This window comes from Dreissena polymorpha, chromosome 14 (genome assembly GCF_020536995.1).
Source record: "Dreissena polymorpha isolate Duluth1 chromosome 14, UMN_Dpol_1.0, whole genome shotgun sequence".
NCBI lineage: Eukaryota > Metazoa > Mollusca > Bivalvia > Myida > Dreissenidae > Dreissena > Dreissena polymorpha.
The window spans coordinates 19,089,340-19,102,044 of NC_068368.1; the positions used below are offsets into that span (position 1 = coordinate 19,089,340).

Consider the following 12,705-nt stretch of genomic DNA (forward strand, 5'->3'; position numbering starts at 1 on the left):
TACCGTAATTACTCTATGTTTTCGGACACTTAAAAATAATTAATTTTTTTGTGTCCGAAAACTTAGATACGAAAAATATTCACAAAATACAGGTGTCCGAAAACTTAAGAGTCGAAAGTGTCCGAAAATAGCGTCAATTGTATCAATGACTACCGGTAATAGCACGCGCTTGTAAAATACCATGCTGTATACTATAAATTACAGTTATATATGTTTGCACTGCATTTTAAATAATTTTAAATGCTTAATTTATTTGACAGAAAGTTACTACAAGGTTGTACTTTGACCAACGAGTTCAAAGATGAGTATGTTATGTACCGAAACCTGTAATTAACGCAATAAAAAAGCAAACTATGAATTCTTTGTTTGTTCATTTCCGATAGTTGTTGTCTAACACCTTCCATTGTTCGTAAAACTTGCAATAGGGTGCATCACACTTTGAAGCGTTTAGTATTTGTCACAGTTATTTTACTAAGAAGTGGTAGTACCATTGCGGTAGATAATTGAACTGGCACTACCCCTGGTAATTGTCATAACGCTTACGCTATCAGGCGAAACCATTGTTTAATACCGGTTTACAAGGTTATTTACCCAATAACGCAAATGTATTGGTCCGTTGCCCTCAGGCATGCACCTGCCATGTTTTATGATGTTCATCTGGTTGTTAAACCCCATGATCAAAGTGTCATTAGATATCGAAAACAGGACCAAAATTTGGTAAAATAGCGCAGTAAAATATACTGTCCAAAAACTTAAAGACATTTATTATGGACAAAAACTCGTGTGTCCGAAAATTAAGAGTCACGAAAAATAATTATTTTTGCTAAAAAAAGGGGTGTCTGAAAACTTAAGAGTGTCCGAAAACATAGAGTAATTACGGTAATACCTTCTGATGTCGTGTGAGCATCTGGTGTCTCTTGAGGAAGAACATGTCCTTGAGTTGGCTCTTGGCCAGCTGGTGTTTCTCATGTAGCTGCTGCTTCTCCATCTCCCAGATGGCAGCCTCACGTGCTGAAATAGGCAAGGAATAACAGGGAGATATGAAGCTTACATGCTGAAATAGCAGAAATAACAGGGAGATATGAGCCTCACGTGCTGAAATATGGGAGCAATCAGTAGTCAGAACAAAAATGATATACTTTCAACTTTCAAAATTTCACATATAATGCTGATTAACAAATAAGCATTGCTATGGGCAAACAGGGCTTAATGCAAGAGCGGAGTGTCATCTCAGATTAGCCAGTCTGTTCAGGAACACAACTATCCCAATCAATTGGCTAAAAAGAGACTCACTTGAATGAAAAATACAATAAAAGTGGAAAGTGTCATCCCTGATAAGCTAATCAAGGACAACAATTTCTTCCTAGAGTGGATTTCCGTTTAGAAGAACTTCCTTTAAATTAAAAATTCCATAAAAGAGGAAAGTTTCGTCCCTACCTCTGAGTAGCTGTTGTTTCTGCTGCAGGAACTGACTCTCCAGCATGGCAATCTTCTGTTTGTGGGCCTCAGTTAGCTGCTTCATCTGTTTGTCCATACGCTCCTGCTGGGACGCCTGGAACTCTCGGTCCTGAAATTACAAGCACTCAGTCAGGTGTGTTTATAGCAATAACACTGCAAACATATTAATTGCTTCAATTGATAATAAAGTAGTGTCACCCCTGCAATCCCCCCGTAAAATGTATTCCCTCCCAAGTACCACTACAGTTTACCTTATCCTTGAACTGTTCCCCTTCCTGCTCCTTTTGTGATTCCCTGGCTGCCCCCCCCCCCCCCTATCATCCCTGCATTCTCCCTGCCACATGTATACCACCTGAGCTCCCCCAAAGCTTACTCCCCTCTAAAACTGTATTCCCTTCTTCTCCTTGTGTGTCCCCCCAGCCATCTACCTTAGTCTTATTTATAAGACGCACAAACAATTTAGAGAAACTTTTTATATGGGATTAATTCTTTGGAACGTCTTATCGGGGAAGTCATTTATGTGGTGGACACCAGAAAGTTTAAATTTTAATAAATTTGCATAAAATTGCAAAATAACATTACCAACTCATAATGTTTTAGTTCAAAAGTCCATTTTCATCTCAAATATCTTCGAATTGAAGTCAGAAAAGGCATAAATTCTTCAGTTAAACTTCTGCTTAAATCGCAAAACAATCACTGACCTGTCGCCATGACATGAAACTGATTTAATATGAACCAATCAGAAGAAGGCATTACGGTGTAACATGTACGCGTAATTTTATTTAACATGAGCTTTTAACACAACCTTTTACCTAAGTAGATCTAGTATGCTCATCTTTGTCGATTTAATAAGCATATGTTCAAAACAGATATGGTGCAGTTTCTATTCACTCTTTTAAGTTTCAGCAACTTTTTATGCATATCTTTTTCGCACCTTTGTATGTGTTGTTTATGTACTTACATTCTACGTTACATAGGACGGTATACTGTAGGATCTGTATCACTATTATTTATGTACTGTATAAAAAGAAAAGATGTTATTTATTTCAGAAATTTCTAATTGTCACTTTAGAAAAAAAAACATGCTTAATTAATCCAGAAAAGTATAATAACATCGGTTTACTATATAACGCTCTGCACCACAACAGACGAACGCAAACTGTATTTTACGCCGTTTATTCTTCCACATGCATTACATCGAGGCTGTGTTATCGATTTATATCTACACAGCGAGCGAATCGAGTGATATTGAAAATTTGAAGAGTGGATTGAAATTGCTCAGGCGTGCAAAATTCAAAGTGTCATTACATAATTTTTACGGAACATTATCGAGAAATAAATTATCTACACAGGTATTTAAATATTATTGCAATCCGTTGATATTAAGTGTCTGATATCGGGGCTTAAATGTTGCGCACAAAATCCTTGCGCAACAATATAGACAAAGAAGGAAAACTTTCCACCATTGTTTTAATTCTTCCCCAGTTGTACGCTCCAAATATTACCAATATAAAAAGTAGCTTACTATTTGAGAGCGTCAACAAGTTTGACTACCATCAACTTGCTCCCACACTCTGCTTTCAAACCTGTAACATGCCTCACATGACAGAGTCACCTCTCAGCTTATGAGCTGTATCTCCTGCTGCTACTTTTAAGACATCCCTACCTATAACCTGTAATTCCCCCCCCCCCTCTTGACACCCCCCCCCCCCACCTTTCAGCTTACCTCCTCTCTGAGCATCTCATATATATCCTTATTAGCCCCATGTCACATGTACTTCTCCTCAGTCCCTCCTTTCCCACTGCTTACTAACCCAGAGAGCATTTATATCCTGCTTCTCCTTGTGAGCCCCTTCTTCCATAACCACCCCTTTTCTTTCATTTTTTTATCATTTTAAGTATGGGGCAGTGTTTCTTTGAAATGGGTAAAATTGAATTGTTTTTACTTTAATTGAGAAATTTATGTTCTGTTTATATTAAAATTGAGAATAATCATGTTTTTAACATTTTATTTACAAAAGTATTTAAGAGTTTTTGTTTAGTTAACTAACAGTGCTGGATGATAGATTAACTAAAAGTTGTGACTGTCTAACCTCCTCCATAAGCTGTATCTCCTTGTGCTCCTTGCGTTTGCGGACTTCTTCTTTCTTCTCTGTCTTGGCCAGCATATCAAACTCACGCTGCATCAACTTCCTGTCTTCCTTCTGCTTATCCTTGAACGTTTTGTAATCCCGCTCCTTTAACACAAAGAAGAACCCTGCAGCACTAAGAATTACGTTCCACAACTTGTGCATCACTAATTTTGAATATGCTTACAGAAGATGTCTAGAACCATATTGTTTATGATTATTCCCTCATTAAACATTACACGAAATAAACAAGACTATTGTCAAGCAATATGGTCCCCTACCGGTGAAACTCCACCATTTTCAGCAAAATTTCGAGTCTATTTGTTGCCATAGCAACCAGAATTCTTGGCGTAGGAACAAAATGAAATGACATGCATAATCTTCATATTGCCATCTATCCATGTTTCGAATTACATGAAAAAATATGAAGAACTTTTTAAGTTATCGCAGGATCCACCATTTCCAGCAATATTTCTAGTCTATTTGTTGCCATAGCAACACGAAGCCTTGACGTAGGAACAAAATGAAATGACATGCATAATCTCCATATTGCCATCTGTCCATGTTTTAAGTTTTATGAAAAAAATATTAAGAACTTGTAAAGTTATCGCGGATCCAGAAAAGTGTGACAGACTCACGGACACACAGAGCGTAAACCATAAGTCCCCTCTGGTTTCACCGGTAGGGGACAATAAGGGCCTGCATAGCCCCACTGGGTTACTGAGAGAGGAATGACAGAATCAAATTGGCTTCATAAGCTATTAACTTTATCAACTATATATACACATTTTAATAATAAGTCATTGTTAATCGATATACATTTACAACAGATCATTCAACACTACTAATGGGGCACTTATTGACATACACTTTGATTTAAGAAATGTGAACAAAAGAAAATGGATGCTAACTTTTGTTCTTCATACAACCCCATGAGCATGCCCTTACTAATAACCTTAGTCCTTTAACTCCGACCTCCCATTCCTCTGAGGTGTATCTTTCTGACAAACCATCAAGATACCCTCACCTCAAACCTTAGCCCTCACACTCCCCCACTTCCCTCTATCTCCCCCCTCATGTCCCTCTGCTGACAGTACCTGGTCCATCTTGATGCGTTTTGCCGACTGTTTGAGGTCCCCAGCCTGGCTGGCCTCGGCCTTCTCCACCTGCTGCTTCTGCTGTTTGGTAAGAGTCTCCATGTCCTGATCATAGTTCTTAACCAGGCTCTGAAACACAAAGGTATAGTTGATCATAGTTCTTAACCAGGCTCTGAAACACAAAGGAAAAGTTGATCATAGTTCTTAACCAGGCTCTGAAACACAAAGGTATAGCTGATCATAGTTCTTAACCAGGCTCTGAAACACAAAGGTATAGTTGATCATAATTCTTAACCAGACTTTGAAACACACAGGTATAATTGATCATAGTTCTTTACCTGGCTCTGAAACACACAGGTAAAGTTGATCATATTTCGAAACCAACCTCTGAAACACACATGTATAGTCGGTGATCATAGTTCTTAAAAAGGCTCTGAAACACACAGGTATACATTGTAGTTGATCATAGTTCTTAACAAGGCTCTGAAAAATACAGGTATAGTCTGTGATCATAGTTCTTAAAAAAGGTCCTGAAAAACACAGGTATAGTTGATCATAGTTTTTAATCAGGTCTGAAACACAGAAGTATAATTGAGCAAAGTTCTTAACCAGGTCTGAAACACACAGGTATAGTTGATCATATTTCTAAACATGGCTCTGAAACACACAGGTATAGTCTATGTTCATAATTCTTAACCAAGCTCTGAAACACACAGGTAAAATCTGTTATCTTAGTTCTTAACCAGGCTCTGAAACACACAGGTATAGTCTGTGATCATAATTCTTAACCAGGCTTTAAAACACATAAGTATAGTATGTTATCTTAGTTCTTAACCAGACTCTGAAACACACAGGTATAGTCTGTTATCTTAGTTCTTAACCAGACTCTTAAACACACAGGTATAGTCTGTTATCTTAGTTCTTAACCGGGTTCTGAAACACACAGGTTTAGTCTAATTTAAAATTTCTTAACCGGGCTTTGATTTACAAAGGAATAGTCAATGATTTGACAGGGTCAGAATACACTGAAACTCTGTTATTTTGCAGGTTCCACTGATGGCGATGGCGAAATATATACAATATAACTTGTCAAGTTATTCATGCATGTAGATGTATACATTAGCATAGTTTGGCAATGTCAAAACACATTATTAACCTAACCTTATAGCATAATTGTTTATATCCATATGTTATATATTGGTATAACAGAAACTGAAAGTATAATTCAATGTCAGAATTTTCAAATGCGTATTATAAAATTTGTAATACAAACAGCATTTCTAGGTTTTATTATTTATGTAAAGTTAACAAACTCAAGCCACAAATAAATATTACACTTCATATACATCATCATGTCATACTTCCTCAGGAAAAGCGTGGGATTTAAAATTTAACTGCTGAATAAAAAATTTGCAGAGCAGTGGAGACAACTATCGTATCTGATTGGATGATACAATTACCAAGAATCATGTCAGTTAAAAGCAAATTCAATTGAAAATGTTGTCAAAGATGGCAAGAGCAATGACGTAACACTGTTAAATCTTTGATGCAGGGCAAGTGGGGTTATTATTTGTCGCACTTCACAAGCGTGATGTATAATGAAGGCGCAAAAAATCTGGACCAAAATTGTGGTCCACAACCAACTCGTGATATATTGAACATTGCAATTTAACAAACCAGGATATAATTGAGTTGCAGTGTAAAGCAGTCATGGTAACTGGGCTTTGTATCACACAGGAATAGTCTGTGAATCAAAAAGGTCAGAATATACTGGAAAATGTAATGGAAGAGGAATTTAAAAGGCTAATTAATTATTTAAGGGGACGGATGTTTTCCTTTGTCGCCTTTTTGATGAACTTTAACAGGCACAGCAAAGTTATGCCAGGTGTTCATTGTAGAATCTTAGAATTTATACACCCCAGGGAAAGAAAACAGGTCAAAACAAATTAAGACGTAAAGGTAAAAGTTATTAATTAAGTTCTTAAATAACCATATGCAGGATAATCAAAGTAACATAAAGTGACAGTGGTAATAACAAACTGAAATACTTATATTATGGGTAAAAAATCACAACTTTCGGCGTGTGATATTTTGCCTTGTTCTAAGAAAATTGGGCTGAGTACATTTGTATTAAGTGTTGTCTCTGATTAACCTGTGCCCTTCCCATCGGATAATCAGGGACAACACTTTGGGCCTGGATAATCAGGGACAACACTTTCGGCCAGGATAATCAGGGACAACACTTTCGGCCTGGATAATCAGGGACAACACTTTCGGCCTGGATAATCAGAGACGACACTTTCGGCCTGGATAATCAGGGACGACACTTTCGGCCTGGATAATCAGGGACGACACTTTCGGCCTGGATAATCAGGGACAACACTTTCGGCCTGGATAATCAGGGACAACACTTTCGGCCTGGATAATCAGGGACGACACTTTCGGCCTGGATAATCAGGGACGACACTTTCGGCCTGGATAATATATTATAATAATATAATAATTATAATATAATATATATATATATATTCGTTTAGAAAATAAAAGAGACTTCCTTCTAACGACAAATTCCATAAAAGCTAAGTGTCATCCCTGATTTTGCATGGGCTAATGTGGGATGACACTTTAAGCCCAGTTTTCCAAGAACGAAGCACATTTATTGATTATTCCAAGCACCTGGTATACTTGTTAAATAACCTGCTTTCTAGCTGATTTCCACCCAACCCCTTCCCTTTCTATTTGCGTCCCATCCCCCCACTCCACTCTCCCACTTTCTATTTTCAGCCACACCTCCTATTTTCTAGTTCTACGATATTTCTGGAGAATGCTTAACCATGTGAAAGCTGAAGGTAAAGCCAGCCATAAAATATTCATAGCTGCTAATCTAGAGTGTCCATTTTTCTGACAACAATTGATTTTAGCTTACAGTTATCACTTTCAATAGTGTTTTCCTATGAAGGTCTTAGCAAAGACAATAAAACACAAATAGACTCCAGTATGTTATGTAAGACACAATATATACATGAGACACCCTCTTCAAAAATAGGGCTTAATGCATAAAGTGTCACCCCAGATTAGTTTATGAAGCCTGCTGAGTCTAATCAGAGAAATAACTTCCTATACTACCTAGACTTGAGATTCATTCAGAAGAGACCTCCTTTAATACACGGAAAATCCAATAACATAGTTAAATGTCATCCCTGATTAGTAGTGCTGCAACAATATACCGGTATATTGGTATATATTGCAATCCGCATATTGAATTGCGATACGATTTTTATCATACCGGTATGAAAATTCTACAAAAAATCATCCACATTTCGTCCAGAAAAGCCATCAAAAATAATGATATCAAGGTAAACAAAACATATCGGTGTTTACTGTTGAGTTAAAATAAATTGTTGCATAAAATTAGCATTCTAAAAAGTTTATTATATGGAGTACAGTTGTTACATGGGAGTCCGCAAGATCTGCTTTTGCATGTCATACTGTTAAATTTAAGATGAAGCTTATGGAAATACAAAAAATAACAACACAATTAATTACATAATCAAAATGTAAATTGATGTTATTATAAACAGAAGTAATAATTATCAAAACAAATTTTAAGTAACAGCATTCTGATGAGTTACAGGACCGGCTTTTAAACATCCACAATCCTCTTTCCGGTTATTATTCTTCTTGTCAGCCTTTATAATAGTTCTCTAAATGGCAGACGAAAAGGTTATGTTCATGTAATTAAGTTGGTTTGGGTGATTAGCTGGCGAGTTATAATTCTGGTACAAGTTAGCAATAAATTGCAATATATTGCAATACGGATTTTTGTACTGACAATATATTGCAATACGGATTTTTGTACTGACAATATATTGCAATACTGTTTTTGGCGTATTGTTGCAGCACTACTGATAAGACTGTGCAGACTGCACAGACTAATCAGGAACAACAATTTACCCACATGCATTAAGCAGCATTTCTCAGAGAGAGGCACATGAATAATATAAACATTTTTGCATTTTCTGTTTAGATCAGAATACTGCTGTTATGTCTGGAGAGGTTATCTATAGATGCAATAATGCAAACCATATTGCTCATTCATTTCCAAGGGGCACTAATATTATATACAAAAAGAATGCATATACCACACATATTTGGCGCTCAAAGCATGAAATGCAGCTAAAATTCATTCTCTTGCACTTGCTTATTTCCTGAGTTCTGGATCACTGACACTGTACAGGAAAATGAGCCACTAATTTCACTAAATTAATAAATGTTTAGTGGTTTTCTTAATTTCACTAAATTAATAAATGTTTAGTGGTTTTCTTTTATTTAAAAAAATCAACTTATAATAACTTTCATTTTCATGTATTTGTTTCCTATTTCAAATCTCAAACCACTGAATTTTCTTTTTAAAATATCATATTATTTTTGTTGATTCCAAATCTACTGCTAGCCTTTGCGTTCAATTTTTTTTCAAACAAACTTGCAAGCCAGCCCTGCATCAGATAATTTGAGCTGTGTTCTGGGCTTGATGCATGTGAGTAAAGTGTTGTCCCAATGTAGCCTGTGCAGTCTGCACAGGCTAATCAGGAACGATACTTTCCTCCTAAACAGGATTTTTGTTTAGTTAAGTAGAGATTTCTTTTTCAATAAAACATTTAATAACAGCGGAAAGTACCATCCTGGTAAGCCAGTGCAGATTGCACATGCCTCTGAGAAATGACACAAGCAAAAAGTCCATTTTTTCCAGACCCTTGCTTTTTTCCTGAATCTAGCTTACTTTCACCTAAGTCATTAATGTACTCATTATCCATGAAAAGGTAGCCGTATTGGGGATCAATCAATGACTGCTTAGCAACAAGAGAAATCCAGCCATGATATTGAAGATATCTACACTGAGTACAATGAAGAAATTGATTTTAGAGGTACTTAAAAACAAGTGATGTGTTTGTGAAACACTATGTCCCCATATATTTGACCTTCGACCTTGAAGGATGACCTTGACCATGACATTTTTCCCACTCAAAATGTGCAGCTCCATGAGATACACATGCATGCTAAATATCAAGTTGCAATCTTCAATATTGCAAGTGTACATTAAATGAGCAATTTTGACCCATATATTTGACCTTTGACCTTGAAGGATGACCTTGACCTTTCATCACTCAAAATGTGCAGCTCCATGCGATACACATGCATGCCAAATATGAAGTTGCTATCTTCAATATTGCAAAAGTTATTGCAAATGTTAAAGTTGGAGCAAACAAACACACCAACCAACAGACAGGGCAAAAACAATTTATGTCCCCCACTATAAAAATGTTTAATACTATCAGAAACCAATACTAAACTTGTATTCCTGAAAACAATATTCAAAATTAAATACGCTTATAGGTTTTGTAATTTGTTCAAAACTACAAATTGTGGTTAACCTTTAAGTATAACAAGAAATGTGTTTGTCAGAAACACTATGTCCCCTACTGCGCCACTTTGAAGCTATATATTTGACCTTTGGCCTTGAAGGATGACCTTGACTTTGACCTTTCACCACTAAAAGTGTGCAGCTCCACCAAATATCAAGTTGCTATCTTCAAAATTGCAAAAGTTATGGCAAATGTTAAAGTTTGACGCAAACAAACACACAAACCAACAGACAGGGCAAAAACAATATGTCCCCCACTATAGTGGTGGGGGACATAATAATTGAAACAAAACATTTTCAAACAATCAAAACAAACAACCAAGAGAGCCATGTTGTCCATTAAGCGCTTACCTTAGTGTAACCCAGCCACAAATCCCGACCACAACGGGGATTGAACTCGGGACATCCCGATTTCCCGAAGCTCTCCAAAACCCTACTACATTAGTTCATGGACAACAATTGCTAGTAATCTAGTATTTGAAAACACTTGCCTCAGATTCAAATATGGCCTACGTATTGTCAGGACAAACATTCTGATCAAGTTTGAACATACAGCTGTATTCCGTCATAAATTAGCCCTAGAGTGGTCACAAGTTTTGACCAAGTTACCTAGTGTTGATACAATCTGAACCTGATTCCAACTTGGCCTAGATATTGTCCAGTGAAACATTTTGATCAAGTTTTATTCAGATTGAGACATAAATGTTGCCCAAAGAGTGATCTTTCTTAAGATTTCACCTGGTAACGTAGTTTGTAGACCCACATGACCCAGATTAAAACTACGCCTAGTTTATTAAATGTCAAGATAAACATGGAGACCATGTTTCATCAAGATTGAGTCATAAATAAGGCCTATAAAGTGGTAACACGCTTTTTTAACCTTATACAGATTTTACCTAGATTTTGGATAAAGGTGACCCACATTCAAATCAGCATAGAAAATGTCATGATAAACCTTCTAACCAAATTGTATCGAGATCAACCAAATGTTTTTCTAGAGTAGTTACAAGATATTTCTAAGATTTGATTTCGGGACTTTGATTTGAATGAAAGTGATCCAGATTCGCACTTAGCCTAGAAAATGTCAAGCTATACAAGAATTTTGTACCTGCATGTCGGCCTCAAACTTTTTATCTTGCATCTCTCTGGCCATCTGCGTCTTGTAGATGAGATCCTGGTACTGCTTGTTCTCATTCTTCTGCAGAAGTTTCAGCTCACGAAGGTCCGCCTTCCTGCAGCACAAATCACATACATGCGTGACCTTTCTTCTAGGCAAGAAATGAGTCTCGCAAAACGGGGCCTTAAGAATGTTCACGAAGTGTTGTCCCAGATTAGCCTGTGCAGTGTGTACAGGCTTACCAGGGAAGACACTTTCCGCATTAATGGATTATCAGCTATGACAATATGACATGTTTGTGTACACAGACAACCCCCAATAACCCTGCCCAAACAAATAACATGACATTCACACTAAGCAGTCAGAAATCTGTGTCAAATGTGCCTGCAGCAAAATGAAAGTGCACACCACAGAAGCAGTATGATCAGATTTCATTTTCTGCAGCTTCAAATGCCAATGCCTGCATGGATAAACCCCAAAGTACCTTAAACATACAATACTCAGCATCTGATAAAATGCTACACATTTGAATAATACCATGAGTAGTGACAAACCAAATTGACCATGCTGTGTGAAAAGGGGTTTTAATGCATGTGCCTCATCAGCCAAGGTTAGTCTATGCAGTCCGCAAAGGCTAATCAGGGATGACACTTTCGGCCTAAACTGGACATTTGCTCAGAAAAGACATTCTTTAAATGAAAAATATCATAAAAGCTGAAAGTGTCGTCCCTGATTAGTCTGTGTGGACTGCACAGGCTTATCTGAGATGACACTTTAATAGGTACACCCACTTTCCAAAGAGCACGACCAAAGTATAGATCCATTTACATAAAATGTGCACAACAATTGATTGTAAAATAAATGTTGCTGAAGTTCCACAACATGACAAACATGTGAATGTTTTTATAAAATTAAAACACTCAAACCTTAGACAACAAAGACCCTGAAAATCCAAAACCTTGGAGAACCAAACACTTAGACAAATAAAACTTTGCACAACAAAAACCATAGACGACCAAAACATTGGGATACCAAAACTTAACACAACAAAGACTTCAACACTAAACACCAAAGACAACCAAAACCTTGGAGAACCAAAAGTCAGACAAGCAAAACCTGAAGACAGCCAACACAGAAGACAACCAAAACTTTGGAGAATCAAAACTTAGACAACCAAAACCTGAAGACAGCCAACACCAAAGACAACCAAAACCATGGAGAGCCAAAGCTTAGACAACCAAAACCTGAAGACAGCCAACACCAAAGACAACCAAAACCATGAACAACCAAAACTTATACAACGAAAACCTGAAGACAGCCAACACCAAAGACAACCAAAACCATGGACAACCAAAACTTAGACAACCAAAACCTGAAGACAGGCAACACCAAAGACAACCAATACCATGGACAACCAAAACTTAAGACAACCAAAACCTGAAGACAGTCAACACCAAAGAAAACCAATACCATGGACAACCA

General features: G+C 37.0%; 1 protein-coding gene across 1 annotated transcript in view; it reads right to left on the reverse strand.

Annotated features, from left to right (window-relative positions):
• The window catches only part of LOC127856855 (serine/threonine-protein kinase 10-like), a 94,613-nt gene that overhangs the window by 18,570 nt on the left and 63,338 nt on the right, over positions 1-12,705 (reverse strand). Inside the window, exons 12-16 of the mRNA XM_052393009.1 lie at positions 11,215-11,338; positions 4,685-4,813; positions 3,552-3,695; positions 1,438-1,567; positions 887-1,011 (exon numbers count right to left, since the gene is read on the reverse strand). Of these exons, the coding sequence (XP_052248969.1) occupies positions 887-1,011; positions 1,438-1,567; positions 3,552-3,695; positions 4,685-4,813; positions 11,215-11,338 (652 nt within the window). The remainder of the gene's footprint in view (positions 1-886; positions 1,012-1,437; positions 1,568-3,551; positions 3,696-4,684; positions 4,814-11,214; positions 11,339-12,705) is intronic.